General features: G+C 40.0%; 2 protein-coding genes across 3 annotated transcripts; one reads left to right on the plus strand and one right to left on the minus strand.

Moving 5' to 3' along the window:
* Positions 1–140: 140 nt before the first annotated feature.
* On the minus strand, positions 141–10858 carry cript (cysteine-rich PDZ-binding protein). 2 transcript variants are annotated; one of them, XM_085284932.1, is made up of 5 exons: positions 10706–10857; positions 10392–10457; positions 4368–4422; positions 4114–4217; positions 141–466 (listed from the first exon to the last, which is right to left on the minus strand). In XM_085284932.1, exons 1-5 carry the CDS (start codon positions 10719–10721, stop codon positions 402–404), a joined length of 306 nt encoding a protein of 101 aa, XP_085141058.1. In that variant the 5' UTR covers positions 10722–10857; the 3' UTR covers positions 141–401. The 2 variants fall into 2 exon arrangements, with proteins under 2 accessions (XP_085141058.1, XP_085141060.1); XM_085284934.1 differs by lacking the exon at positions 141–466 and adding an exon at positions 473–1070 and having other exon boundaries at positions 10706–10858.
* A 1214-nt stretch (positions 10859–12072) lies between these two features.
* pigf (phosphatidylinositol glycan anchor biosynthesis, class F) lies at positions 12073–16105 on the plus strand. The gene is made up of 5 exons (XM_085284931.1): positions 12073–12768; positions 13382–13473; positions 13775–13891; positions 13998–14106; positions 15523–16105. Exons 1-5 carry the CDS (start codon positions 12541–12543, stop codon positions 15634–15636), a joined length of 660 nt encoding a protein of 219 aa, XP_085141057.1. The 5' UTR covers positions 12073–12540; the 3' UTR covers positions 15637–16105.
* The last annotated feature ends 9450 nt before the right edge of the window (positions 16106–25555 follow it).

The following is a 25555-nucleotide window of genomic DNA, read 5'->3' on the forward strand; positions in this document are numbered from 1 at the left end:
AGGGGTCACACCTGACCGTTTCCAAATATGATTATGTCAGAATAAACTGATTATTTCAGGCATATGAGACAAATGTGCGTCACGGGCTAAATTTAAACACTTTATGTCTGAAGGCAAGGAGACAAAACGACCCGGTCAGATGTCCTCGTAGTGGAAGCTTTATTTCACATAACAAAAGCAACACGGCATATATTACATACAGAAATTAACATCTTGAAAAGGAAAGAACTGAATTTAAAATACAGGAAAAGTCTGAGAGTGCTGACTGCAGAAACAAGCGATAACGGGTGGTGTATTTAGAGATGGCCTGCGTATGGCCACTGTAACAGCTCCAGCAAACAAAGCCACCTCTCTTTCAGTCCGTTATTCACGTGTGGAGCCTCTCCCTGATCAGCATGCAGTTACACAGACGTCTGTTTGTAGTTCTTGGTGTCCAAAACCTTCTTTCCACACATTGCACAGATTCCTGGACACAACAGAGAGAGAAAAGAACAATGCAAAAATGGTTTAAGCAAGCATCATTATTTTATCAGAGGTTTTTGGCCTCTTTGGGGCAGCAGAACTGAACTGTGAACAGAAAACAGCAGCATCAGCTCCGTCTATCAAACTGATGAGTTTAAGTTAAATATTAACTCTCCTGTAACTATGCTTTTTGATCACATCAATTCCTGAGGAAGACCAGAGGTCCTTTTATCTGCAATATGCCCCAGCTCAGGGTTCCAGACTCCAAAAGGCATCTGGTGGAAAATCTGGGAGCATTATTGTTTCTCTAGCGAGTTCTTAATGTCCTGCCGAAAGCATGTTTTTCTCCAATTTTCCCTGTTCAATGACAGAAAAAGCACAAAGGGCAGGCAAATAAGAAATGACAGTAGAGACCTAAAATTTTGCATAATTCTGATGAAGAAGTGCATATTTCCTCAAAGTTTTTTTCCCCAGGAAAATGTGAGGCATCTGATGAAATGACCGATAGCCAAAACAGAAGGTCAAAAGCACAACTTCTCCAAGGCATTATAACAAGCCTATTCAAATGGCGGCCCAGAATCAACCAGCGAGTGGCCCTGCCTGTGGTCCTGGCAGAAACACAGAGAAAACGCAAAAAATTAATTAATTAATTAATTTTAAAAAATTAAAAATTCCTACAGTGTAGTGTAGACTGTGAATGCAACACTCCTAGTAGCCTAGCAATATTTAACCCACAATACACCGTGATGTAAACATATTAAACTATCATCGTATGATGTGACAACAGCATGTCTTTCTCAGTCCAAAAGTGTAAAATTGACAATGAAAACTGTCGGTTTAACCCTGCCTGGACTGACAAATACTTATTCATTTTACCGCCAAATCCAAATGCCAAACCTATTTGTTTAATTTGCAGTGAGTGTGTTGCGGTACGTACGAAGGCACCACAATGACAAACACCAGACTTTCTACACAAACTTTCCAGAGCAATCTCAGGAGAGGGCTGCAAAGTTTAATTGCGAGTTTAATAATCTTACAACCGGAGTTGTACTACCATGGTGAGGGTCCTGTACAGCCCAAGAGAGAGCTGCAGCAGCTTCCCTTCGTGTTTGGTTCTTGGCGAAGAAGAAAAGGCCTTTCACAGATTCTGAAACAGTGAAATACTGCATGCTGGCTGTGGTGGATGCGGTGATAAGTGACGAAAAAACTAAAGTGTGACATCTGCTATTAAAAGCGTACCCCTGTCAGACAGTTCAAATATTCGTAGAGTTTAAGTTCTGGCGTCAGACAAGTTTGAAATGCTGTTAGATGACCTGAAGAAAACTGATGTAATGTCTATAGCAGGATATGGGTTCACAGACAGAACTGATATTGCACAGTTGTGCATATATGTCTGGTTTTTGGATGCAAAATTGCTCAGCTATTACCGTTAGAGGGACACACAGCTGGCGAAATAATGTTTGAGAAGATTTCAGCTCTTTTTGAGGAAAATGGTCTGGAAATGAAGCGTGTCTGTATACTTGTGACTAGGGCTGGGCGATATATCGAGTTTTTTAAAAATATCGATATATTTTCATACGAGATATAAGATGTGACAATATCGTTTATATCGATATAGTCTATGTTACGTTATAATTATACTTGTGGAGCCGCAGGTTTGCCTCTCTTTCGTCCACTTTTGTCTCTACGCAACGTTACTCGGACTCGCCTCTCCTTCACTGAACACAGCGGAAAATCTCCGTTAGCGAGTTACCGTGCGTGGGGCTGGGCGGCGTCAACGTGTTAGCGAGCTAACAGCGCTAACGAGCTAACCGCGCTAAAGACATGCAGCCCAGAGGGGCTGCACGGCCTAAAATCCTTTCATTTTCTCAAAAATCGACAGTGCACCTTATGTATGAATTCTGGTTGTGCTTACTGACCGCGAACCGATTTTATGTGGTACACAGCGCTCAGCAATCTGTCAAAAAATGTTTTAATATGACTTTGCTAAACTACGGAGCTGCACCGCTTGATGGATTGTCGGAGGATTACGGCTACCGAGGAGGAGCCTCGCGGAGTGATACGTACTGTGTGTGTATAAGGACCACAAATGGCACCTGTTCAGAGACGTGGTGCAGCTGTGAAATCTGTCTCTTTGTTATTATGCTCAGCGTCTATTAGTTTACATTTTGACTGCACAATTGTGAGCTTTTTGTTATGCACAAAAACAACATTGTTTTCTTTTATTTATGGACCATGATTATTTAATAAATGCTGATAATTTATTTTTGAGTAATTTCTTCATGTACATCTACGCTGTATGTAAATAAAAGTGCCCGTGTGACATCTGGCACACAGTGTGACTAAGAACTCTCTTTTTGTTCTTAACTTGTGGCTTTAAAAAAAAAAAAAAAAAAATCGAGATATATATCTTATATCGCCATCCAGCTAAAAAATATCGAGATATGAATTTTGGGTCAGATCGCCCAGCCCTACTTGTGACAGATGGGGCTCCATCCATGGCAGGAAAAGTGAGTGGTCAGCAAAATATTTATTTTAATTTGAAAGGGAATTATCAAAATGGTTTTTTTTTATTATTAGTATTTCAAATGTGCAAAAAAATAGTTTAGTTATAGCTCCCTTTTTTTTTTTTTAATGGACCTTTTGGTGTGCATTTGTGAGAGGTCACCAGATTTACAGGGGAAAAAGGAATAAAAAATTACATGTTTTTCAATACAGTTGTGTGGTTTTGAAATTGATCATGATCTGCTGCTTACTGGCTGCTAAAAAGTATCTGCCCCAGATAAATTCCTCGGTTTGAAAATCTGGCCCAACTAACTTCTTAGTTGAATAGCCATGCATTATAGGAATACATAACTGTTTTGACCTCACTTTCATGTTAAAGTTTCCAAAAACATCCAAGCCTCAAGCAGGCTGTTCTTTTGTAACCCTGTTGTTGAATTCGTATTTGCCGAACCACGTGGGAATGAAGCTGTCATGCACTGTACTTTGCCCTACTCATCCTTTGTATTTGTTATTATATTTGCCCCTTGCTTCTTTATCTGGCCTGATAACCTGTAGCCACACTGGACCATGTAAGTAACATGAAGATCAACATATCTATACCTTTTGAGACGTAATGTCATTTGTATTATCTAATGTAAACAGCTAGCACTGTCAGCCATGCTACCTTTGAACTGTTAAACTAATCTTCTTGAAAGATTAAATCTTAGACCACTCAGGCAAATGCTGACTTCAGAACTACGGAAGAGGGACTGTTCATTGATCTGACTGACTCAAGAACAAAGATCTAGTCCAAGACCTTTAGTAGATATAAAATAGATTAAAGAGGGGGAAAAGCCCACCGCAGGTCAGAGTCCTCTCACATTCCCAGCTATTGCCACATCCTAATCTGAGCATTTTTGCCTCAATTTAAAGACAAAAAAAGAAAAATAAGTAGATGTGTCAGAAGCAGTTGCTTAACGGTTTTCAGAGCTTAAAGCTGTGAAGAAAAGCAAGACTACAAGTATAATGTTTACAAAGAACATCTGTGTATTGATCTGTGTATCATGCAGAGAGGCAGTTTTGTTAGAATCTGCTGAAAGCAATAAATGCATTCAAGTTTTGGACCCACAGTAGCATTCCTGCATGGTAAGCAGTGCGACTTTGTACCTTTCTTGTATGCACAGCCCTGGCAGTAGTGTGATCCAGCCTGATGAACTGAGCTCTTGCAGATCCTGCAGATAGCAAAGCCGGACTTGCTGTAAGGGTCGAACCTGCCATGGGAAAGAATTATAGACACATAACTACAGATGCAGTAAAGTTAGCGCCATGGCTGTAATGAATTAGCAAGTTAAAATGGTGATTTTCATGCGAGAAAGTATGTAGGTCTTCTATGTGAAAATAGAGATGCTGATGGCGCTCACCTGGCTTTCTTAGAAGTCAACATCTTATTCTCATTTAGTTTGCGCCCACCACTCTCTGATTGGAAAAAGCAGAAAGGATCCAATCAAACATCATCATTAAAGTAACATCACATTAAAACCACAAAAAAAGCTTCTGTGCAGGCCGGTAGTCCTGTATCACCACTCAGCCTACACTTGTGAAAAGAAAGTGCCCCATCTATCAGTTCTAAGCTTTTGCAGATCAGGACATAAATAAAAACTTCAAAAACAACATCAGATGAACAACAACACATCTTACACTGTGTGATTTTTTTCCTTGAACAAAAACTAAGCAGAAATGGATAAATTGTGTATAAAAACCTAAGTGAACAACATGATTCAGGCATGTGTTTATGCATAGTGGCATTTCCATTAGGTAGAGGTCTGGACTTTGACTGGGCCATTGCAAAACCTTGATTGTTTTACTTTTCAGACATTCAGCTGTAGATTCGCTGCTGCTCTTGGGATCATTGTCCTGTTGCATCAGCCAGATTTTAGCTGTTGGACAGAGGGCCTCACAGATAAGTCTATGATCAACTCAATGACTGCAAGGTGACCAGGTCCTGTGGCTGCAAAACAACCCCAGATCATAACTCCTTCCCCATCGTGTTTGTGCTGACAAGTTGTGTTTGATTTTCTCCATGCACAGTGTTACGCATTATGGCTATTCTGATCTCTTCTGTGCAAAGAACCTTGCTCCAAAAGTCTTTTGGTTTGTTCAGATGCAACTTGGCAAACCTAAGCTGTGCTGCCATGTTTGTGTTAGAGAAAAGAGGCTTTCTTCTGGTCTTGTGTGAATTTGCAGGCACATTCATTCCTGGGAAGATTGAAAGTTTTCCACTTTATAATCATTTTTAATCACTGTAGAATGAGCAAACTATAAACAGACTGATGAACAGCAACAAATGCTTCTCTAAGATCATTGCTGACATCTTTCTTCCTTGGCATCATGTTAAAATACACCTGAATGCTCCAGACAAGCAAACTGCTAAAACCTATGCTTTTATAGAGATGCTCACACTTGCTGATGATCAAACCAAAACTAAATGGATTTGATTATCAGTCCCTGAATGCTACCTACCCTCTTAATTCCTACAGTAAGGGTGTTAGTTTTTACAGGACTGCAGGGTTATAGTAAAGGGATAAATTATGCTGAACTGACATTTTTCTTTGTGCTTCTGTGCTTTTGCACTGGAAAGATGAGCTAGGTCATTGGTAATGTCTGCCATGTGCTAACTGCCTAATGTTACTTATAGTGCATGGTGTCTGGCCAAAAAAAAAAAAATGTCTAGCCCGTGCAACAGGGACACTGATTGATTAATGTACAGTTTATTGCCCACTTCAAATATGAAGAGAAAGGTTATACAAACCAGAAAGCACTGGATCTCAGTTAACTGTTCTCATAGACCAATGATTGATATCAGCTAAGTGGGTAAAAATCTTTATTCTTTCCTTTCATGTTTTTTCTGTAATTACCAGTAACAGATGCTAATAAGATGTGTTCTTGAGAGTAGCTTTACATTAAAAGTTATAGCCTTTGTTTCACTGGACAAGATTATTGGTTCTTTCATTTGGGGAGGGAAGCCACCTAGGGTTTCTAAAACTTTACTGCAGCGATGCAGATTTAGTGGAGGATTTGCATTACCTAATTTTCTAGCCTACTACTGGGCAGCTTACATCCATAAACTTTGCTACTGGCTAAAATCTTCTGGTTCCTCGTGGTGTAAATTGGAGCTATCATCATGTAAGGGCTCTTCTATACCAGCCTTGCTCTATTCCTCTTTATCCGTAAAACCCTCTCTGTATACTGATAATCAGGTGGTTCTTAACACACTCAAAATCTGGTTTCAGTTTAGACGGCACTTTAATTTTGTAATGCTATCTTCCTCGGGTCCTCTAAGCGACAACTATTTGTTTCCCCCTTCACTCTTGGACTCAACATTCTCAGTGTGGTGTGACAAGGGTATAAAACAGTTCAAACATTTATATGTGGATGGTGTTATCGATGGTTTTCCCAATTTGTCTTCTCGTTACGATCTCCCTATTACCCATTTGTTTTGCCATTTTCAAATTTGAAATTTTGTTGCCAAGAGTTTCCCAAATTTCCCCTCTTTACCTCCAGAACAGCAGTGGGAAACTACGTTATCATTTATTCCTCATCACAGAGGAACCATTTCGAAACTCTATGATACTATCCTGTCTTTTAGTAACCACTCTAACGTTAAGCTTAAGTGTACATGGGAAGGAGACTTGGAATTCAAATACATGAGGAGTCTTGTGAACAGGCTATAGCGAGGGTACGGTCTTCCTCATTCCCGCGTGGTTCGGCAAATACGAATTCAACAACAGGGTTACAACAGCCTGCTTGAGGCTTGGATGGTTTTGGAAACTTTAACATGAAAGTGAGGTCAAATCAGTTATGTATTCTTATAATGCATGGCTATTCAACTAAGAAGTTAGTTGAATATTTATATTCAACTAACTAACGTATATTTAAAAAATTAAATATACGTCGAGAGGTTGCACAGCCAAATTTTTCCACAAGTGGCAACCCTTTATTATACTGTTAAACTCCTGTAAAAACTAATATATATATATATATATATATATATGGGGATGAGTTCCTGCCCCAAGTGGAGGAGTTCAAGTATCTCGGGGTCTTGTTCGCGAGTGATGGGAGAAGGGAGCCGGAGATCGACAGATGGATTGGGGCTGCAGCTGCAGTAATGCAGACGCTGCACCGGTCCGTCATGGTGAAGAGGGAGCTGAGTGTAAAAGTTAAGCTCTCAATTTACCGGTCGATCTACGTCCCTACCCTCACCTATGGCGACGAGCTGTGGGTAGTGACCGAAAGAACGAGATCGCGGATACAAGCGGCAGAAATGAGCTTCCTCCGAAGGGTGGCTGGCCTCTCCCTTAGAGATAGGGTGAGAAGTTCGGCCATCCGGGAGGGGCTCAGAGTAGAGCAGCTGCTGCTCCACATCGAAAGGAGCCAGCTGAGGTGGTTTGGGCATCTGACAAGGATGCCCCCTGGGCGCCTCCTGGGTGAGGTGTTCCAGGCATGTCCCACCGGGAGGAGGCCCCGGGGCAGACCCAGGACACGCTGGAGAGATTATATCTCTCGGCTGGCCTGGGAACGCCTTGGTATTCCCCGGATAAGCTGGAGGAGGTGGCTGGGGAGAGGGAGGTCTGGGCCTCTTTGCTTAGGCTGCTGCCCCCGCGACCCGGCCCCGGATAAAGCGGATGAAGATGGATGGATGGATGGATGGATGGATGTGTATATATATATATATATATATATATATATATATATATATAAAATATATATATATATATAGAGAGAGAGAGAGAGAGAGAGAGAGAGAGAGCGAGCGAGCAGCTGGACAGCATAGTGGTTAGACTACACGCCTTTGGAGCAGAGGATCACAAGTTCGATTCCTGCCTGGGCCCTAAGGGTCCTAAGGCTAGATCCCCTATGCTAAGCAAACCTCTCGCAGATATATATAAGTATCGGTTAATTGTATTTCCGTAACTGCAAATACTGTGTTGTTTTCTTTTTTCAATAAAAATATTTACAAAAAAAACAAAACAAAAGGTTATAGCCTTATAGTTATAGCCTTCATCGAGTCCTCAGTGCTTAGGCTCAGTTCACCTTAGAATAACAACACATTTGCTCTGTGTGATTAGCCCGTCATAACTGGCAGATCTCAGGCCATCTATCAGTGTTTTCCTAACCACTTATCCAACTGTCATAGCATGGCAGACACGGTACAGCAGACACAGCCACCAGAGAGAGACAGTTTTTCACTCTCAATTCCACATCTACAACTGATTTATAGTCAACCTAACAAGCATGTTATCATTCTGTGGAAGACACATCAGCTCCCAGAAGAAGTTTGAACCCAGAACCTTCTTGTAGTACGGTGACACTGCTAACCATTGTACCACACTAATCTCAGGGCAAACCTGGTATTTCCTTGTTTCTCACTTCAGCACTTACATAAACAATTAATGGTTAAAGAGTGTCATCTAGTGGTAAGAATTTAGTAAAGGTTAACTTTAAAAGTAAAATTCTAAAAATTGGACCAAAATGAGAACCTTTAAAGTTCACAAAGTCACGTTATAACGTGTATAAATGTTTAAAACATATTCAACCATTTAAAAGAAATTTACTTTCTAATCTCATGATACATCAGTGGAGTTCTCTATGTGTCTGCTATGCCCTCCGGTCGTTTGGCCACTTCATGAAAGAAAGCTGCTCTTGCCTGTCTTTGTTGCAGTTCTCTCACACCTCACGCCAGAGCTGAACGGGATTATGCTTGTTTGCAAAATTCCATGTAATTAGCTCCAGCAGTAAGTGCCCCTTTCCATTTAGTTACCGAGCTGAGACATGCATGTTGATTCAGGATTACTTATAGTGATCTTGGGAGTTGAACTGTGGCAAACCTGTGGGACCTGCACTGTTCTGTTGTGTTTGGTTAAATTCACCTGTATGTTAGCAGAAGCTTTTGTGGCCAGACAGGGAGTGTAGGCTTTGTCTTTGCGTAGGCTTTGACATGTAACTTAGTGCTTCTTTTCTTTTTTAGCAATAAAAATAAGTGGGGGGTTTTCTGTTTACTTTATTACTGTAAATTGATTGTAAATAAATGCCTTGGTTGTTCGGCAATCTTGTATGGACGTTTGTGATTTGGTCTGCTGGTATGTTATGTTACACTCCATGTCCTCCATAAACTGCAGATAAAAGCCCTGTAGATATGCAAGTCAGAGATGATTGTAGGTTTATAATCTTGAGTTAATATCACTGGTTTAAAAGAAAAGAAAAGAGAATATCAGATCATCCCCAAAGTAAATGTATGTACATTCTGAATAATAGTAATAGTAAGTTTGGACTTCAAATTATTTCTTTCAACTGTTCCTTTTCCAAGGGTATAATTGTACAGAACACATCTTGAATGACTTTAAAAAACAAAAAAACAGGTTTGGATTTTCTCTAATCCACACCGGGTCAAAAGTATACATACAGGATCAAAAATATACACGCAGAAGTTTTTCAATAAATGGTGCTGAATGTTCTACGGTGTATTTTAACCTGACAAGGCCAAAACCTCTTAACTTCTCCTTAGTGATCATGATTGACTACAACTGGTAGTTTCGCTTTGCTAACACAAAAATAATTTGTTTTACAGCACTCATTGGAGTCATCAATACTCAGAACAATGGGAAAGTCAAAGGAACTCTGTGAAGATCTAAGAAACAGAACTGTAGATTTACACAAATTAGGTACTTTTCTTGGAGCAATTTTAAACCACTGTGGACTCCAAAATCGTCAGTTCAAACAACTCTATGTAAATACAAACTACTTACATATGCTAGCACTTTGCCAAGGTTTGAATGAGGATGGAAACAAGGAATCACCAAGGCACAAGATTGGTCATGAACTAGAAATTTTTCGAACACCACTGTTCATTTCCACGGTGAAGTGACTTTTATACTGCAAAGGACTGGTGGTAGCATCATGCTGCCAGTGATACTGGTAGATTGCATAAAGTGGATGGAATCAAATAAGCAGCCAGAATTACGCCACAAACCTTATTGTTGTTTTTCTTTTGTTTGTTTTAAGTCATTCAAGATTTGTGCTGTACAATTATTCCACCCTATAAAAGCAACAAGGTTAAAGAAATCATTAAAAGCCCCAAATTCATGTTCATGAACGTATTTAAACTACTTTCCTTGAGTCACTTAGTATATAATGATTTATTTTTAATATTTTAAGTCAATGCTCCTAAGAATGTACAAAAAACCAAGAGAAATCACACACTAACTGAACGCTATTTCAGATTTTGGTTTAAAAGCTTAATTTCCCCCTCCCCGTTGTATTATCTATATATTTTCTGTTGTTTTTAATTGTGATCTTTCTATTTAATCTTCCAAAACTTCCAGCAGCCCTTGCACACTGGTGACATTATGCCATTGAACTGAAACAAATCCAGATTTTACTCTGTTCACCTGTTGTATTCCGGGCTCCATCCTTCCAGGTGTCAGGAGTGATGACCTTACCGAGCTTCTTCTCACCTGGAGATAAAAAGCAACCCAGCATATGTAACAAAAACAGCGCAGTGGATTTAAAGGAAATAAGCCTAGAAGGTGAAGGTATGTTTTCCTCAACCAAAGCAACAGTGAGGACAGTAATAACAACAGTTAGCATCACATAGCGTTAGCCAGCTTTCTAAGGATCATCGAGCTTCTCTTAACGGGAAAAAAGACATTAGAATTGAAGATCTAAAATAAATTAAATGATAGAAGAATGGCGAGATACCTACACTTTTCACAAACCATTGTCCTTTTTTGTTTGTTAAAATAGAAGCTGAAGCGTTAGCTGCGTTTAGCTTTCTCTGTTAATGTAAACTTCCGGTCGTTACTTCCGTTTCCGTGCAGCTCGCAAGCGATTGATTGGTCAAAGCCTAGATTTCAAATCTCAGATGCCATTGGTTAGTTGTACTGCCCTTCGGCGAGGGTCCAAGTAACCCGTTTTGTAATTGGTTGCAGTTTCCCTTGTTCATCTGTAAAGTGGACGAAAACCTCTAAGTTTTCTTTAAAAATTAAAAGTTTGCTGCTGCATTATTTCACACGTGTGAATATAACGTGTGAAATATAACGTGAAATACGTGTGAAATAATTAAATCCAATAAATAATAATAAAAATAACTTTTAAAGCTTACAAACAGTAGGCGACTGTAGCAGTCAGGCAGAGACAGTTTAAAGAACACTGAAGAATCTCGTTTTTCTATTTGCTGTCAGAATAACGTTATAGCAGTGAAAGTAGAAAAAGAATGGCTCTCACTGATAAATAATAGTTCACATCTAGCTACATGTGACAGTGTTCACATGTTCTGATTAAATGGGGAAACTGATTAAATAAAGGATTGTGTTCAAACAAGTATACCACAAACATACAATTTGTTTTCAACCAAAATAAATCTGAGGTAAAAGGGGCTTAAAACAAAATCCACAATAATAATAAAATGAACGGTGATTTATGGATGTAGTAAAGGAGGATATGGAGAGGGTTGGTGTGACAGATGAGCAGGGTAGTGGTAGGATGAGATGGAGGCAGATGATCCACAGACCCATAAAGGGAGCAGCTGAGAGATCTGAAAATGTTCTACACAAATATAAAAACACAAAAGTCTCAATGACTACTTTGTCACTTTGAATTGAATTACACTGGACTGATTGCATTGGCCCAGGTCTCACATGTGAAAGATGAGAAAAGCCCATCTCCCACCAGCCATTCTCACCACCTACTACAGAGGGAGTGTCGAGAGCATCCTGAGCAGCTGCATCACTGTCTGGTATGGAAACAGCACCGTGTTAGATCGCAAGACCATACAGCACAAAGTGAGAAAAGATCATTGGAGCCTCTCTTTCCTCCATCACAGACACTTATTGAACCTACTGCATCCACAAACCTACCAGCATTGTGGAGGACCCCACACACCTCTCACACACACTCTTCACCAACCTACTTTCTGGCAAGAGACACCGGAGCATTCACGCCCTCACTGCCAAACTGCGAAACAGTTTCTTCCTCCAAGCTGTCAGACTCCTGAAAACTCAGAGACTAGACTGGCAGACACACACCTTTATACATTCCATTACCTCAAGTACTTATTGCACAATGCTAAAGTCTTTTTGCACAACACAATGTCATTATTGCACCATCTCGTTTCTGTATGGTTCTGCTCTATCTGGTGTTGCACTGTTTTTTGCCATTTTTGCACACTTGTACTTTAATTAGTCTTGTGTTGATTTACTGTTATATGTAGTGCCATGGTATTGGATGAAAGCTTTCTAGTTTCACTGTGGCAGCAATAAATGTATACTAAATGCATGACTGTCTGTAATATATTTAAAGTTGTTAAAACTATAATTTACATTTATTGAACTTTGTCTTGGCTCATCTACAAGGAAGAAGTATTGCACTTTTATTTTGAAGTGAAAGCGGAAGTGAGCTTGGTTCCATGTTTACGGAAACAAGGTCAAGCGGTTCATCTATGGATGTTACCTGTGCTACAATTCCAGCGTTACGTTGAGGTTTAAAGTGTTTTGTGTTCAATTTGTCGGTGTCCTGCTGTAGTTCGGTACAGCCTTCACAATGTGGGACCATGAAATCAGAGCCATGGCGTCCACTCACGCTATCATCGCCGCTTCGGTGTTCATGGCGACGGTGCTACCTGCTGTGCTCCTACCGGGCTTCTCGGTGTACGGCACACACCTGCTGTGGCTCTACTCGGTGTCCGCTGCGGTCACCGCGGTCAGCGTGGCCGTGTTCTGGCTGCTCGGGATCACACCGCCCGCCAAGAAGCACACGCTGGGATACAAGGTGCTGATAACGCTTTAATAACGATGGATTAATGCCCGCAGTGCCACATGGGCTGTTTTATTATTTTTTTTAAAAGTACAATAAATGCAGTTTTTAAATGAGGGTTTCATTTGTTAAGGGGGAAAAGCTTTCCAAACCGACCTGGCACTGTGTGAAACACTAATTGCCCCATTCAAATTTTGTCTTGCTAGCCCACAGAATATTTCCCCAAAATTCTTAGGGGATGAATAAGATGCTGTTTGGCAAATATGAGACCAGCAGTGGTTTTGTCCTCGGATCTCTTCCATGGATGCTATTATTGCCCAGTCTTTGTTTGTGGATTGTGGTGTAATGTGTTCCTCTTAGACTACTTCACTTTGTCAACAGGCTCTGTTCAAGTGATGTTTTAATTCAACAGGTCTGGCAGTAATCAGGACAGGGTATGGCAAGTAAAATTGAAGTTGCCTTTCCAAAAAAAAGAAAAACATCTTGACTTATTTGTATATAAATTAATGTGAATACTTGACTCTTGCATGTTCATCAAACCAATATATATTTTTTCCCCAGGAAGTGATCTTTTTATATCTGGATCTTAAAAGTTTGACTGTTTTCTCGCTGTTTTTTTTTTCTGCAGCTGTCGAGGTTGCTTCGCTCCTGCCTGTACTTCTTCCTGTCGTGCCTGTTCTTCCACACTGTTGTCGTTTTATACGGAGCTCCACTGATCGAGTGAGTTATTGTTTTGTGAAACAGAGGTTGATAAAGCGAGACGCAGAGAGTAGCGATCACGACAGTAATACACAATAAACTGAGGATCCATGGAAGGATCACACATAAATGAATGAAAACAGCTGGCAACTACAGAAATCTTCAAACCCTGAAAGGATTCTGTCACTTATACAAAGTCAAGTGTTTTACTTTGTCTCTGCTTGCTTTTTATGTGCGTTTTAAAAATTCTTTTTCTACAAAACTGTCAATAACTCTCTTATTGCAGTTGTCGTTGATACCGTGAACCTATCATTTCTTACAGATCTGCCTTAGAAACATTCTCCCTTGCTGTGTTGCTGACTTCGTTAACCACGCTGAGGTGTCTTTGTGTCCTCGGCCCCAACGTCCAGGCCTGGATACGAGTCTTCAGTCGCCATGGGTAAGGCTGAAATCATTTTCCTTCTCTTTCTTTCCTCCTGGCTTTTCACATGTCTCTGTGTCGAAGATAGTAACTGTTCTTGCTTTTTCTTTGTCTCCGGCTCCAGAGCTATGTCTGTGTGGGACACCTGCCTGCAGATCACTGTGGCCTGCACACTTGTTGGAGCCTGGGTTGGAGCATTCCCCATACCTCTGGACTGGGATAGGCCCTGGCAGGTAATTCTATGCATGGACAAAGCGTATACTCATGGATTTGTATCCTCACATTAGGTCTTATACAGTCTGTGACCTAACCCAGCAAACATTTTGACTTTGAGTACTCGGTCGGCTTATAGTCCACGTTTAAACCTGGTTCAAAAATTTTTCAGCAATTAAAAGTTGTGCTGACATTGCCTTCTGATGGACGTGTAGTTCTTGAACACTGCTTCGATTTTATAGCAAATGCACGTTTGTGTGCTTTTATAACTTTTATGAAAGATACCAAAAGAGAGACTTTAATTGTTACCTTTACTCCGAAGAGTATTTTATATCTCACTGGTCCTTTGTCAGTTTGTATGTTCTTGTCTCTCCAACCAGAGATATCAGTGTAGGAAACAAAGAAGAGGCACTAAGAGAAAGGAGTCAAGGCATTTTGCCATAATCAGACATCATTGCTTGGGAGCCTCAGTCAGCACCCATATCAATTAAATATGACCTGTAGCATGTGACTTTTTTATGTTCCTTACTTTGGAAGAGAGAGTCTGACTAAACCTCTAATCTACTGTATGTGGAAATATTCTCTATCCACAGTGCAGTTTTTGCTCTTAAGACCAGGGAACTAACACGACCATTTAAACCATATTACCCGCGAAGCCTCTCTTAGATTTTTTTTTTTTGAGGTTTTCTCAAATTACTATTGGATTCACAAAGGCCTCTTAACTGCACGGACTTAAATTAAAGTAAATTACTGGTTTCATTTTGATGAATGGAGGAGGTGGATGTCCTTGTGATTTCATTATTCCATTAAAAGTACCTTTAAAATGACCTTAAATGGGTACTTTTCTGCTTTGTTAGTTGGTGAGTAGCAAAAGTGTTGTAGAAGGGAAACAAGGAAGAGAAAACAACAGGAAAAAATTGGAATACACATGTATTAATAGCAGCAACATCAGGCTGATGCTCTGTAGCGACAGAAGTGAAGATTGTCTTTCAAAAGCATGAATGAAGTGATAGGTTGCTATGGTGATATAACACAAGTGTGCCACAGGATGATACTGGGCACTAACCTGCATGAAGCTGGTGTGGTAGCTGTCAGAGTGAAAAAAAAACTGGTGTAAATTACACATTTTTTTTGTAGCTGATTTAAGTTCTTAACTTCCAAATTCTCCACGATGATTTTTCTAAGCACTGGACAGAGTAATCAGCCAATGAATAATGAATTAGATTGTTTTGTTTTGTTTAATGGAAAATGGAACACATTAAAGTTATAATTGCACAGGGAATTCTGTGTAAAATGACTGAGGGAAAATGCAGAGGTAATTGGGGTGTAACTCAAATTGACAGACTAATAGTTCAGCTTCTCTTTGATGTATCGGACCAGTGTCAAGCTTTTAGTCAACAATCATGCTCACTTCTCTACTACTTCTTTTTTTGTAGGTCTGGCCTGTTTCCTGCAGTTTGGGCTCTTTGTTTGGCTACCTGACCGGGCTGGTTGCAGCTCCAGCGTGGATCCATTATCACCGCAAACAGCTCACATACAAGTGCAAGTGATAGTTTTATATGCCTGTGCTTGTGCGAATGTATCCACGATGGCGTGACTCCTGATCCTGCTGAATTTCTCTCACTTTTTATTATTTATTTGGGAGCATTCACCCCCTTTGCAGCCTGTAGGGTTGTGAGGCAGTTTTGTAAAAGCTCAGAGGTATTATTTTGTACATGTGATGGCTGAAACGGAACATTTTTAAACGTAATAAAATATTTTCTTCGTTAACAATGTGTATTTACTTGTGAAATTGGGCGATTAAAGCTCCTTGACGTCAGTATGTGTGTTTCTGAAAAACCTGCAGGTGGTGCTGTTGGTTCGCCACCTGTGTGCGTGTGTTTATGTGAAGGTGAGGAGAGTTTTAATGAAAGCAACAGACTGAGGCTCATTTGCAGTGAAATGCAAAGTAATCAGTATTATGGTTGGATGGCCATTTGTTGAGAGAGTCATGAGAGGAAGTTAGAAAATTAAAGAGAAAATGTAAACCTGCTGCAGAGTTGGCTTCCATTCTCTCTCTCACACACACACACACACACACACACACAGACGCTATTCTGCACCTGAAGCCAACTGCTGATGAATACTGTTCCTTTTTAAACGACCATTAATCTCGCTCCAACTCTATTTCAACACCCTCTCCGCCTCCCCAGCTCCCATTCCACCTTTTTCACATCCTTGGGCAACCATATTGATTCACTTTCATTTCGAGGACATTAATTTCCCTCCTTTCACGCCGCACCACATCTCTTAGTCCTCCCTTGCACCCAGTCACCGCAATGAAATGTACATTTTCCAGAACGGAATGTGAAACTGAAAGGTAAATGAGTGATGTTCCTTGCAAATTGTCCGAACGATTGGTATACACAAGTAATTATGGCCAAGATTTAAAATAAAAAAAGCGGAAGAAATTGTCGGTTATCTTTGCTGTTTGAGCATTTTGTGCTGGAAAGTTTCAGTAAAAAAATCAGAAGCAAAGCTGCCCAATAGCCCTGTGCTTGAACTCCTTCCTTGTTGCCAGGGAAAAAACAGCCTGAAGGAAACAGATGAAAGATGGAGCAGAGGAAAGTCTTTGAAAGTCTACATATGCTTACAGCATCAATCTTTCCCTTTCTCTCTTTGATGAAACTCAATCTGACCTCATGCTGTTAACTCTATTACCCTTTGTGCTCCATGCTTTTCTTTTCTTTTCTGTTTTTTTAAATTTTACACTTCACTTCTGATGCGTCATTACATGTGGAGAGCAGGGGAGTTGGAGAGGAGGGCTTTGGAAGAGCATAAGGTATGATCAAACAGGTATCACGCTGACCTTGTGCATTGTATTAAAACGCTAAGTCTTTAAAAAAAGCTACGATTAGATATGTTTTTGAGTCCTTTGAGGGTTATTTTGCAGGTGTAGTCTATTTACTCTGAGGACTGAAATCTGGTTGAAGTTGCTTTGTTCGTGTGCTCAGTCACACAAGGCCCTTCATTCACGCACACACACACACACACACAAAAGCTGCTGCTTCACAAATTGTTCCCCACATTCAATCTCAGAGAACTTTATTTATTCATTATTTGTTCTCAGGCAGCTCTATTGTAGCGGGGCATTGTGAGGAGAGGTAATTTGTCCTCTCTGCCCGTCCTCTCTCCTCAGCCTTTTTCTCCAGGGCGGCTGTGGTATGCATGTATTTGCAGAACTGTTATGTTTCTGCTTTGTTGAAAGAGAGTAGCAGACTGAAACCAGCCGGGTCCTCTGCTCTCTCTCTCTGGTGTTACCCCAAATCCAGCCTGCCAGAATGAGTATTTTTAAGAGTAGTATTTTTAAGATTCCTCATGCTGCTGACAGCACACCGAATTAAAACACATCTCTACATGCCGTTCTGTGCAGCCTTTGAACATTTTTTTTTTTTAGATCATCTTGGTTTGACAGCCTGCACATTAAATGTAAGGCTGTGTCTCATAACTCTCTGCCAAGCTAGGAGCTGAGATGACTCTTGAACAGGCTAAGGAAGAATACATTAAATTTGGGTGCTGATCTGGATCACTGTGTTTAAAATTGTGAAGTAAGCCACTGGCCTTTAAAGAGGAGATTGCTCTTAAAGTGCCCCTCAATTTGTCTCTTTTTCACCTGCTTCAGCAAGAAAGTCAAACATCTTATTAATGAAAGGGAGATCTTTCTCAGGAGATGGTGGATACCACTCAAACACCAGTATTCACAGCCGAGTGAATATTGGATTCATAAATTATACCAAATTTAAGAATGTGTATTAACTTCTCATTATTATAAATATTTAATAAACTAGTCGCATGGCAGAAACTCACTGCATTTAGGCATCTAGACAAGACGTGATTTAAGCGTTTGAATGTGGTATGGTTGTTATTGCCATGTTAGTGGCTGTTTACTGGGATTTTCCCACACAACCATCTCACGATTTTACACAAATATTCCAAAAAGAGCAAATATCCAGCGAGTGACAGGTATCTGGGTAAAAATGCCATATTGAGAGATCAGAGGAGAATGCCCAGACTACTTCAACCTGACAGGAAGGCCACAGTAACTCAAATAACAACCACTTGTTGCAAACAAGGTACACAGAAAAGCATCTCTGAATGCATAACACATTGAAACTAGAAGCAGGAGACCACGGCAGGTGCCACTTCTGTTAGCTAAGAACAGGAAACTGACGCAACAATTCACGCTGGCTCACCAAAATTAGACAACAGAAGACTAAAAATATTGCCTGGTCTGTTTGATAGTATCATCCCAATATGGACCAAAACCTCCAAGGAATGTTTTCAGCACCTTGTTGAATCAGTGTCACAAAGAGTTAAGGTAGATCTGAAGGCAAAGGGGGTACAAACCCAGTACTGGCAAAGTGTACCAGCTGAGTGTTACTGCCTGATGTGCCGGGAATTTACAAACACGGTAGTAAGACAAGTAAGGGGCAGGGATAGCTCAGTAGGTAGAGTGGTTGCCCCATGATCGGAAGGTCGGGGGTTCGATTCCCCTTAACAGCTACCCTGAGGTACCCCTGAGCAAGGTACCGTCCCTACACACTGCTCCCCGGGCGCCCAATGGCTGCCCACTGCTTCACTGAGTGAATGGGTTAAATGCAGAGAGGGATTTCCCCACGGGGCTCAATAAAGTACAATAATGAACACACTTTCTTTCTTCTTTCTAATGCAATTAAATAATAAAAAGGCTAGTGTTTTCTTTCTCATGCAGTAGAAATTATTTACCTTTATTTAAAAGAAAATTGATTTTATCCATCCTGGCGATGCAGCTCTTGAGAGGTAATAATGGATCAGTTCTAGACTGGATCAGCCGCAGGGATGCTCTGCTGTGATTGATGGCTTGGTTTAAAGTAGGCTGGCGGATTGATGTTTTGAAATATACCCCGTCAGAAGAAAAAAAGGGCTTATTAATCACAGAGAATTTTATGCCTACTTAACTCCTGATAAAATAAAAAGATAGCATGACATGATAGTCAAGTTCCACATGTAAACAGCTCCTTCAAAGAGGGATTCAGATTTCAATTTTCTCCCGATGAGTCACACCCACGCGTCATTTAACACCCTTCTTCTTACACTCAGTCTCTTGCTCCTCACGTCCCACTTTCTTCCTGCGTTTTGTTTCTCGTTTTCCCCCAATTTCTTCTATTCACACTCCGGTGTGCTCTTCATTAACAGTTAGAGCGGTGTGTCGCACATATGTTATTGCAGAGCTCTTGTGTCTCTTCTATCTACTCCAAGGGTGACAACAAAGGGTCTGTTGTTACTGAGGAGAGTTCAAGTGGGCTATCATGATGCAAGAGGGGATGCTGAAGGATTCCTTGATAAAAAGCAGGTACAAATCAAAACAAGACGTGAGATGACTCTCTTAAAAAGAGCTCCGCATGATAAATATGCTTTTAGAGGAACAAGGGGATGATAGTGACTAAAAGAAAGTGGCCGGAAAGAGGATGCCTGAGCAGGAGATTTATTTTTTATTAGATTTGTTAGCCATGTTAGGCTCTCTGCTGACTTAATGGTTAGTCCACTGTTTTGGTTTAGATTTGATCTCAACAGCTATTCGATGCATTTCCATGAAATTTAGTTTGAGATACTTTTTGGTACCCCGAGGATGTATCCTAATGACCTCATCTAATTTCGCTGTTTAAATTTGGCATTTATAACCAGTGAAAAACTTTTTTTCTCATTTGTTTTTATTGAGAGTCTTACTCATACACCCACTTCAGGTCTCTAATTGCTTTAAATGGTGGCAAGCCAAAAAAATAGGCAGCGCTGTTTTTGGAGAGCCTTCCTGTTAAACATCACCCAGTCTGAAGCCAGCCATCCAGAAGATTGCATAGTATAATTAAATGGGGGATAAATCATCCTTTTCCTTATTTTCTAACATGCAGGGTGCTTAACAAATTTATCTGACCACCTGTTAACAGAAATATTTTAGAAATCTGCCAAAAACTACTTTAAAACTAAAAATTATAACTATAGGGCGTGCCCTTGGTGCCGGTGGGGCATGCCCTGAACATCTCACCCAGGAGAATAAAATTATATTCTTATTGTTATTTGTGAGACTTTAAATTCTTGCTTTTCAATGTTAAATGTTGTTTGTTAAAGTTCTTGAAATAGCTTTGGATGAAACTTTTGTGCGATCTATCTTTAAACCCACTAAATGCCAAATTTGTTCAATAGGATTCAAGTCTGGACTTTGACTTGGCCACTCCATTAGTACTCCAGAATCCTCTTTCTTGGTCAGAGTCTCTGCACATTTTGAAGGATGTTCGGCATCATTACCAACTGGTTTTATCATCTAAGAAACATTTCTAAACTCAGACTACTGGTGTCAAAGGCAGAACTTGAGATGATTATTCATGCTTTTATTTCTCCTGGTTTGGATTATTGTAATGGTCTTTTTACTTGTTTCAACAAATCAGCTTTGGATCGCCTTCATACTGTACAGGATGCTGGGGCAAGACTTTTAACTGGCACTAACAAGACGTCACTTATTACTCCAGTTTTGGCTTCTCTTCATTGGTTTCATTTTAACATTTTAGTTTTAACTTTTAGAGCTCTACATGGTAAAGCTCCCCAGTATATCTCTGACCTGTTGAAACCTCAGGCTTCTTCCCGAGCACTTAGGTCTTCAGGTCAGAAGTTATTGTTGGTCCCATGTACTATGTTCAAAACACGTGGGGATCAGGCTTTTCAGGCACTGGCACCAAGGCTGTGGATTTCTCTTCCGTTGTGTTTACGTTGTGTAGACTACACTGACTCTTTTAAAAAGCAGCTGAAGACATTTCTATAAAAATGAGCTTTTAATTATTTTTTTCATTGTTTTATAATTTTAGTTTATTTATATTTCTGGTTTTATTGTTAAGCACTTGGTGATTTTTATCTATGAAAAATGCTCTATAAATACATTTTACTTACTTGTTATATGAGCACATAACCAGTCAGTGTCAGTCCTGATTGTTCTGGTACACCTTCCTGTTCATCATACTGTTGATTTTCACTTGCCCACACCATCTCCACAAATGGAACTCCATGCCATAATGGGATCTCCACTTTGTTGCATTGTGGGTGTAATGGATGTAGCATCAAATCGGTCTCCAGCTGTTCTGCTGACATAAGCGCAACAATGCTGAGTGAAGAGTTCAATCTTGGACTCATTTGAACTTTTTCCAGTTCAGTGTTTGCACTCCCAGGATTTCTGCAGTCCTCAATAAGGGCTTTTTAGCAGCTTTTTTTCCTTTAAGTCTTGCTCGTTCGATCGTCTCCTTGTTTTCATTCTGGATAACTTCTCAGACAGATCTAGAAGCATGTTATCTCTGCATGACAATCCCCAGCGGCCTTCTTTCTGTTTCTAGTACCTAAAATCTTGAGATTCCTCACATCTGTTACGATCAGCTTTTATTTTTTGCCTCTTCTTCGGCACATTTTGTAATTACCCGTGTCGGTGGATGACTACAAGGCATACTTGATCACACTGTGAGAACATTTTGTGTCTTAGAGATTCTTTCCTTTTTAGCGAGTTCCTTTTTGAACAGGAGGGAGGGATTTTTAAATTGAATTCACATTTTTATACACAAATTAGAGCCAGCGCACTTGACTTCCACAAAAAGCCAGAAATTAATCAAGCATAACATTCAACCACTATAACAATTTTTTCTGTCCAGGATTGCAAGTAAATAACTGTAATTTCGCATCTTAATCACTAAAATAATAACATGCTTCACTATTTTATTTCTACTTTTTTGCCAAACAGTGAATTTTAAAACTCATGAAAAACAACAATAACTATATCTGACATTCTGCATTCTGATTAAAGAGCTTGTGCATTCTGGTAACTTAAACCTCAAAGAAACATAATTTTTTTTTAAAATTTACTACTAAATTAATGCTCCTGTGAACATGATGATGATGTATTTACACAATATTAGACCACTACACAACCCTACATTGAGTGCTGGTCTAATAAATTTGTCAAGCCCTGTATATATATACTGTTACAATACTGGGTGCTCATATCAAACATGGGAGAGGTATAAAGAAAAACAAAAAGAGCTCATGTACAAGTGCATGGGAGCTAAAACATCAAACTTTCAATGGTTATAAATGCTGTTTCAGAATATTTTTTTTAAGTCCTTGGCTCTTGATGAGGTCAGCGAGAACTGTTAAAACCTGTTTGTGAGTTGTGAGGAGCTGCCTGCCAGAAGAAATTTGGCTTAAAGTGAAGGTGGCGTTAAAAGGAAAAGAGCAGAGCATGAACTGAGGACCTTCACTAAAGCACATTTAATGCTGTAAATTATGCAAAGCTGCTGGGTCCAAAAATTAAAAATTTGAAGCTGGAAATGAGCCAATTAAGTCTACTTTAATCACTAGTTGCAATCAGACATTAGCTTACACTTGGTATCCCGTTATCTTCGGCGATGGTCTGGATATCAGATATATTCACTTCAATCTGATTCTGCTTTTCTCTTCGGCAGTGACAAACCACAAAAACTGAACAGATTGAGGTCAGGTGGCCTTGATCACTCTGGGCTGAAATAGCCACGTTTTCTTTAAAAGCAGAGGAAAAAAAATCTGGAGGAGGCTACAAGCTGTGGGAGTGCAGCCTCACAAGCATAATGTGAACCCCAACTCTTGCTACACAATCAGAGGGAAAAGGCACATCAAGTCATAACAGCTTACTGCACTATAGCGGATGATAATGGCTTGCGGTTTTTAAACACTTTCACTGCACTTACATTCTTGGAAGAGAAAGACTTCCTCTGATGTCTCAAGATCAGGGATTACATCATTGAGACTGGAAAGGAATATAATTCTGATGGAAATTTTTATTTGGTATAAAATATATAAAAACAGACAGGCTAATAATGCCAAATGATATTGGTTTTCGGAAACAAGAAGCAAAAGTCTGCTGGAATCCAAAAGGATGGAGGATTTTTTCCCAGATTTTTGGCTTGATTTTATTTCTTGATTTTATTCACAATGACAAAGACTGCTAGAGAAATAAGTTTCGATAAACTTTAAATTGCTTTTGCCTGCCAGTGGGAAAAGCCATCACATAGATATGGCTGCAGACAAACACTCCTAAAAACTACTGAACTGCAACTTCAATTATAAAAAAATATAATGGAAAAACTGTATTCATCTCAAGAGCAAAATAGGATCTGTATATAAAATCTTATATGCACAGTAACTGAGCACCTTATTAGGAACACACCGTGCCTTCCATTGCAATTCGAGCTGCTTCACTTCTTGGTGGCATGGATTAAGAGGAGATATTGCTTCACTCTACCACATCATTTCTCTGAGATGTCTAATGCTTTGGTTACCACGCTTCAAGCAGCCATTAGAAACATTTTAGCCATAAAAGGGGTGCAGACGGTAAGGAGGAATAGTCAGTTCGATTCATATTAAGAGGCTTAATCCGTGCCAAGAAAACTATCCCCACACCACAGCTAGTTTAAACTTTTGACATGAGGCAGGTTGGGTCTGTGGATTCATACAGCCAGTGCAAAATTCTGGCCTCACCATCTGTGTTCCTCAGCAGAAGTTGAGCTTCATCGGACCAGACTACATTTTCCCAGTCTTCAGCTGGCCACTTTTGGTGAGCCTGTGCCCACTGCAGCCTCACATTTGTCTTTGCGGCCGACAGGAGGGGAGCCCAGCACGGCCTTCTGCCGCTGAACACAATTTTCATTTTGAGATACTTTTCTGCTCACCAAAGTTAGCGTCTACTTTCTGTCAGCTCCAATTGGTCATCAAGGGACAGCATTTAACAAAAAAAAAAAGAAGAAAAAAAAAAAAAAAAGAAGTAAAACCCATGCCAGCAAATCCTGGGAGATTGGTAGTTTCAGAGAAACTCAAACCATCTGGCACTACCAGCACCGTCAGTGACAACTCATTTCCTCTCGTTCTGGTGTTTGGGATAATTAACCAGCTTGTGTGTGCACACCTGTACAGAAATCCAATACATTTACTGAAGCACTGTAGTAGACACAGTTTGATTGTTTAAAAGGAAACAAATATGCTGCTTTGGTAGAATAGCTTTTCGTGAGTTACAATACAAAATAATCCTCATTTTTCTTATACTTGATGCAGCCCTTCAGTTCATCCTGTCTGAAACAAACCCTCTCTCTCTGTTTAAGGCAGCTTTCTTCTGATTGGCCGTCCTTTGTAAACACAAGGTTTGAATAACAGATGGGTGGGGCTTCTATGGTGGCATCCAGAGATGATCATGCTAGTTCTGCTTCCCCCCCCCACATTTTTTTTAAAATCACCAATATTTTTAAAATACAGTACCGTGCAAAAGTCCTGAGCCACCCATTGTTTTATTCAAGTTTTTGCTAGTAAAATGGGAAATAGTTGCCGTTTTAACCCTTTCCTGGCCTCCTCTATTCATACTGATAATTTGAACCAAAAATGTCAAATGGATTTATCACTCCATAAGAGCTGCTACCACTGAGTTTCAGTTCAGTTCTTGTGTAATTTGGCATGTTTCAGCCTTTTCTCCCCATTTCTCATCCTTAACACCATTTCAGACAAGGATTCAGTGAACAGTAGATGGACCAGGTACATTTCTCAGGTCCTGTGTCACATCTTTGCAGGATTTTTTTTTCCTTCTATTTTCAAGGGTCTTGACCTCCACTTGTTCAGCTTCTTCTGTTTTTTTTTTTTTTTTTTTTAAATGACACATTGCACACGAGGCTGAGATATAATCGGATATTTCTTTTCAGCTCACAGCCCTTTTAACTCATTGATGCAAGCACACCATTTTATGCTGGATTCAACTAAAGACATGGGAATAAATGTGTTTTTGCAACAGGCTGCTAATAAAGTATCTAAGGACAATTTAAAATTGGGTATTTGCCAAGTTATAACAAAACAATGTTTCATTCCTTGAGTTAGGGGGCCTTTCTTTTTAAGATTCTTAGGTCATTGTTTAGGCTGATAATGTGAGATATACTAAGGAAATAACTTCAGTACCCAAGCAGCAAATCGTTTTTTTTGTCAGATCAACATATGATAACCAGAGTAAAGAAAGAAACTGCGATAAAACAGAGGTGGTGCATAAGATGGCATGTCACATTACTGTCAAAAATCAGACCTTTTCCTCTCTTTGATTCTGAAAACTTGAATAAAAGTATCTGTAAAAGAAAACCAGACATACGCTACACATCAAGACAAGAGAGAAAAGGCAGACACTGAGATGATTGTCAGATGAGCTGGCGAGGAGCATCTGACATCACACCAGGGCCCACACATACAAATTCTGTATGAGACAGAACTTAAGCCAAGTGAGCAGCAGCTATGCTCCACACAGGGTGTCTCCATCGTGCTCACTCGCTCTCGCACATACATCGCCGCACTACGGCAAGCCATTTGAAAGCTGTGAGAAAGAGCTTTGCTTTTTCTCTGAAAGAGAAGACGGACCTG

Source organism: Mchenga conophoros, linkage group LG8 (assembly GCF_057382185.1).
Source record: "Mchenga conophoros isolate Kocher_MC1m ecotype Shallow Benthic linkage group LG8, M_conophoros_male_GT1.1, whole genome shotgun sequence".
Taxonomy (NCBI): Eukaryota; Metazoa; Chordata; class Actinopteri; order Cichliformes; family Cichlidae; genus Mchenga; species Mchenga conophoros.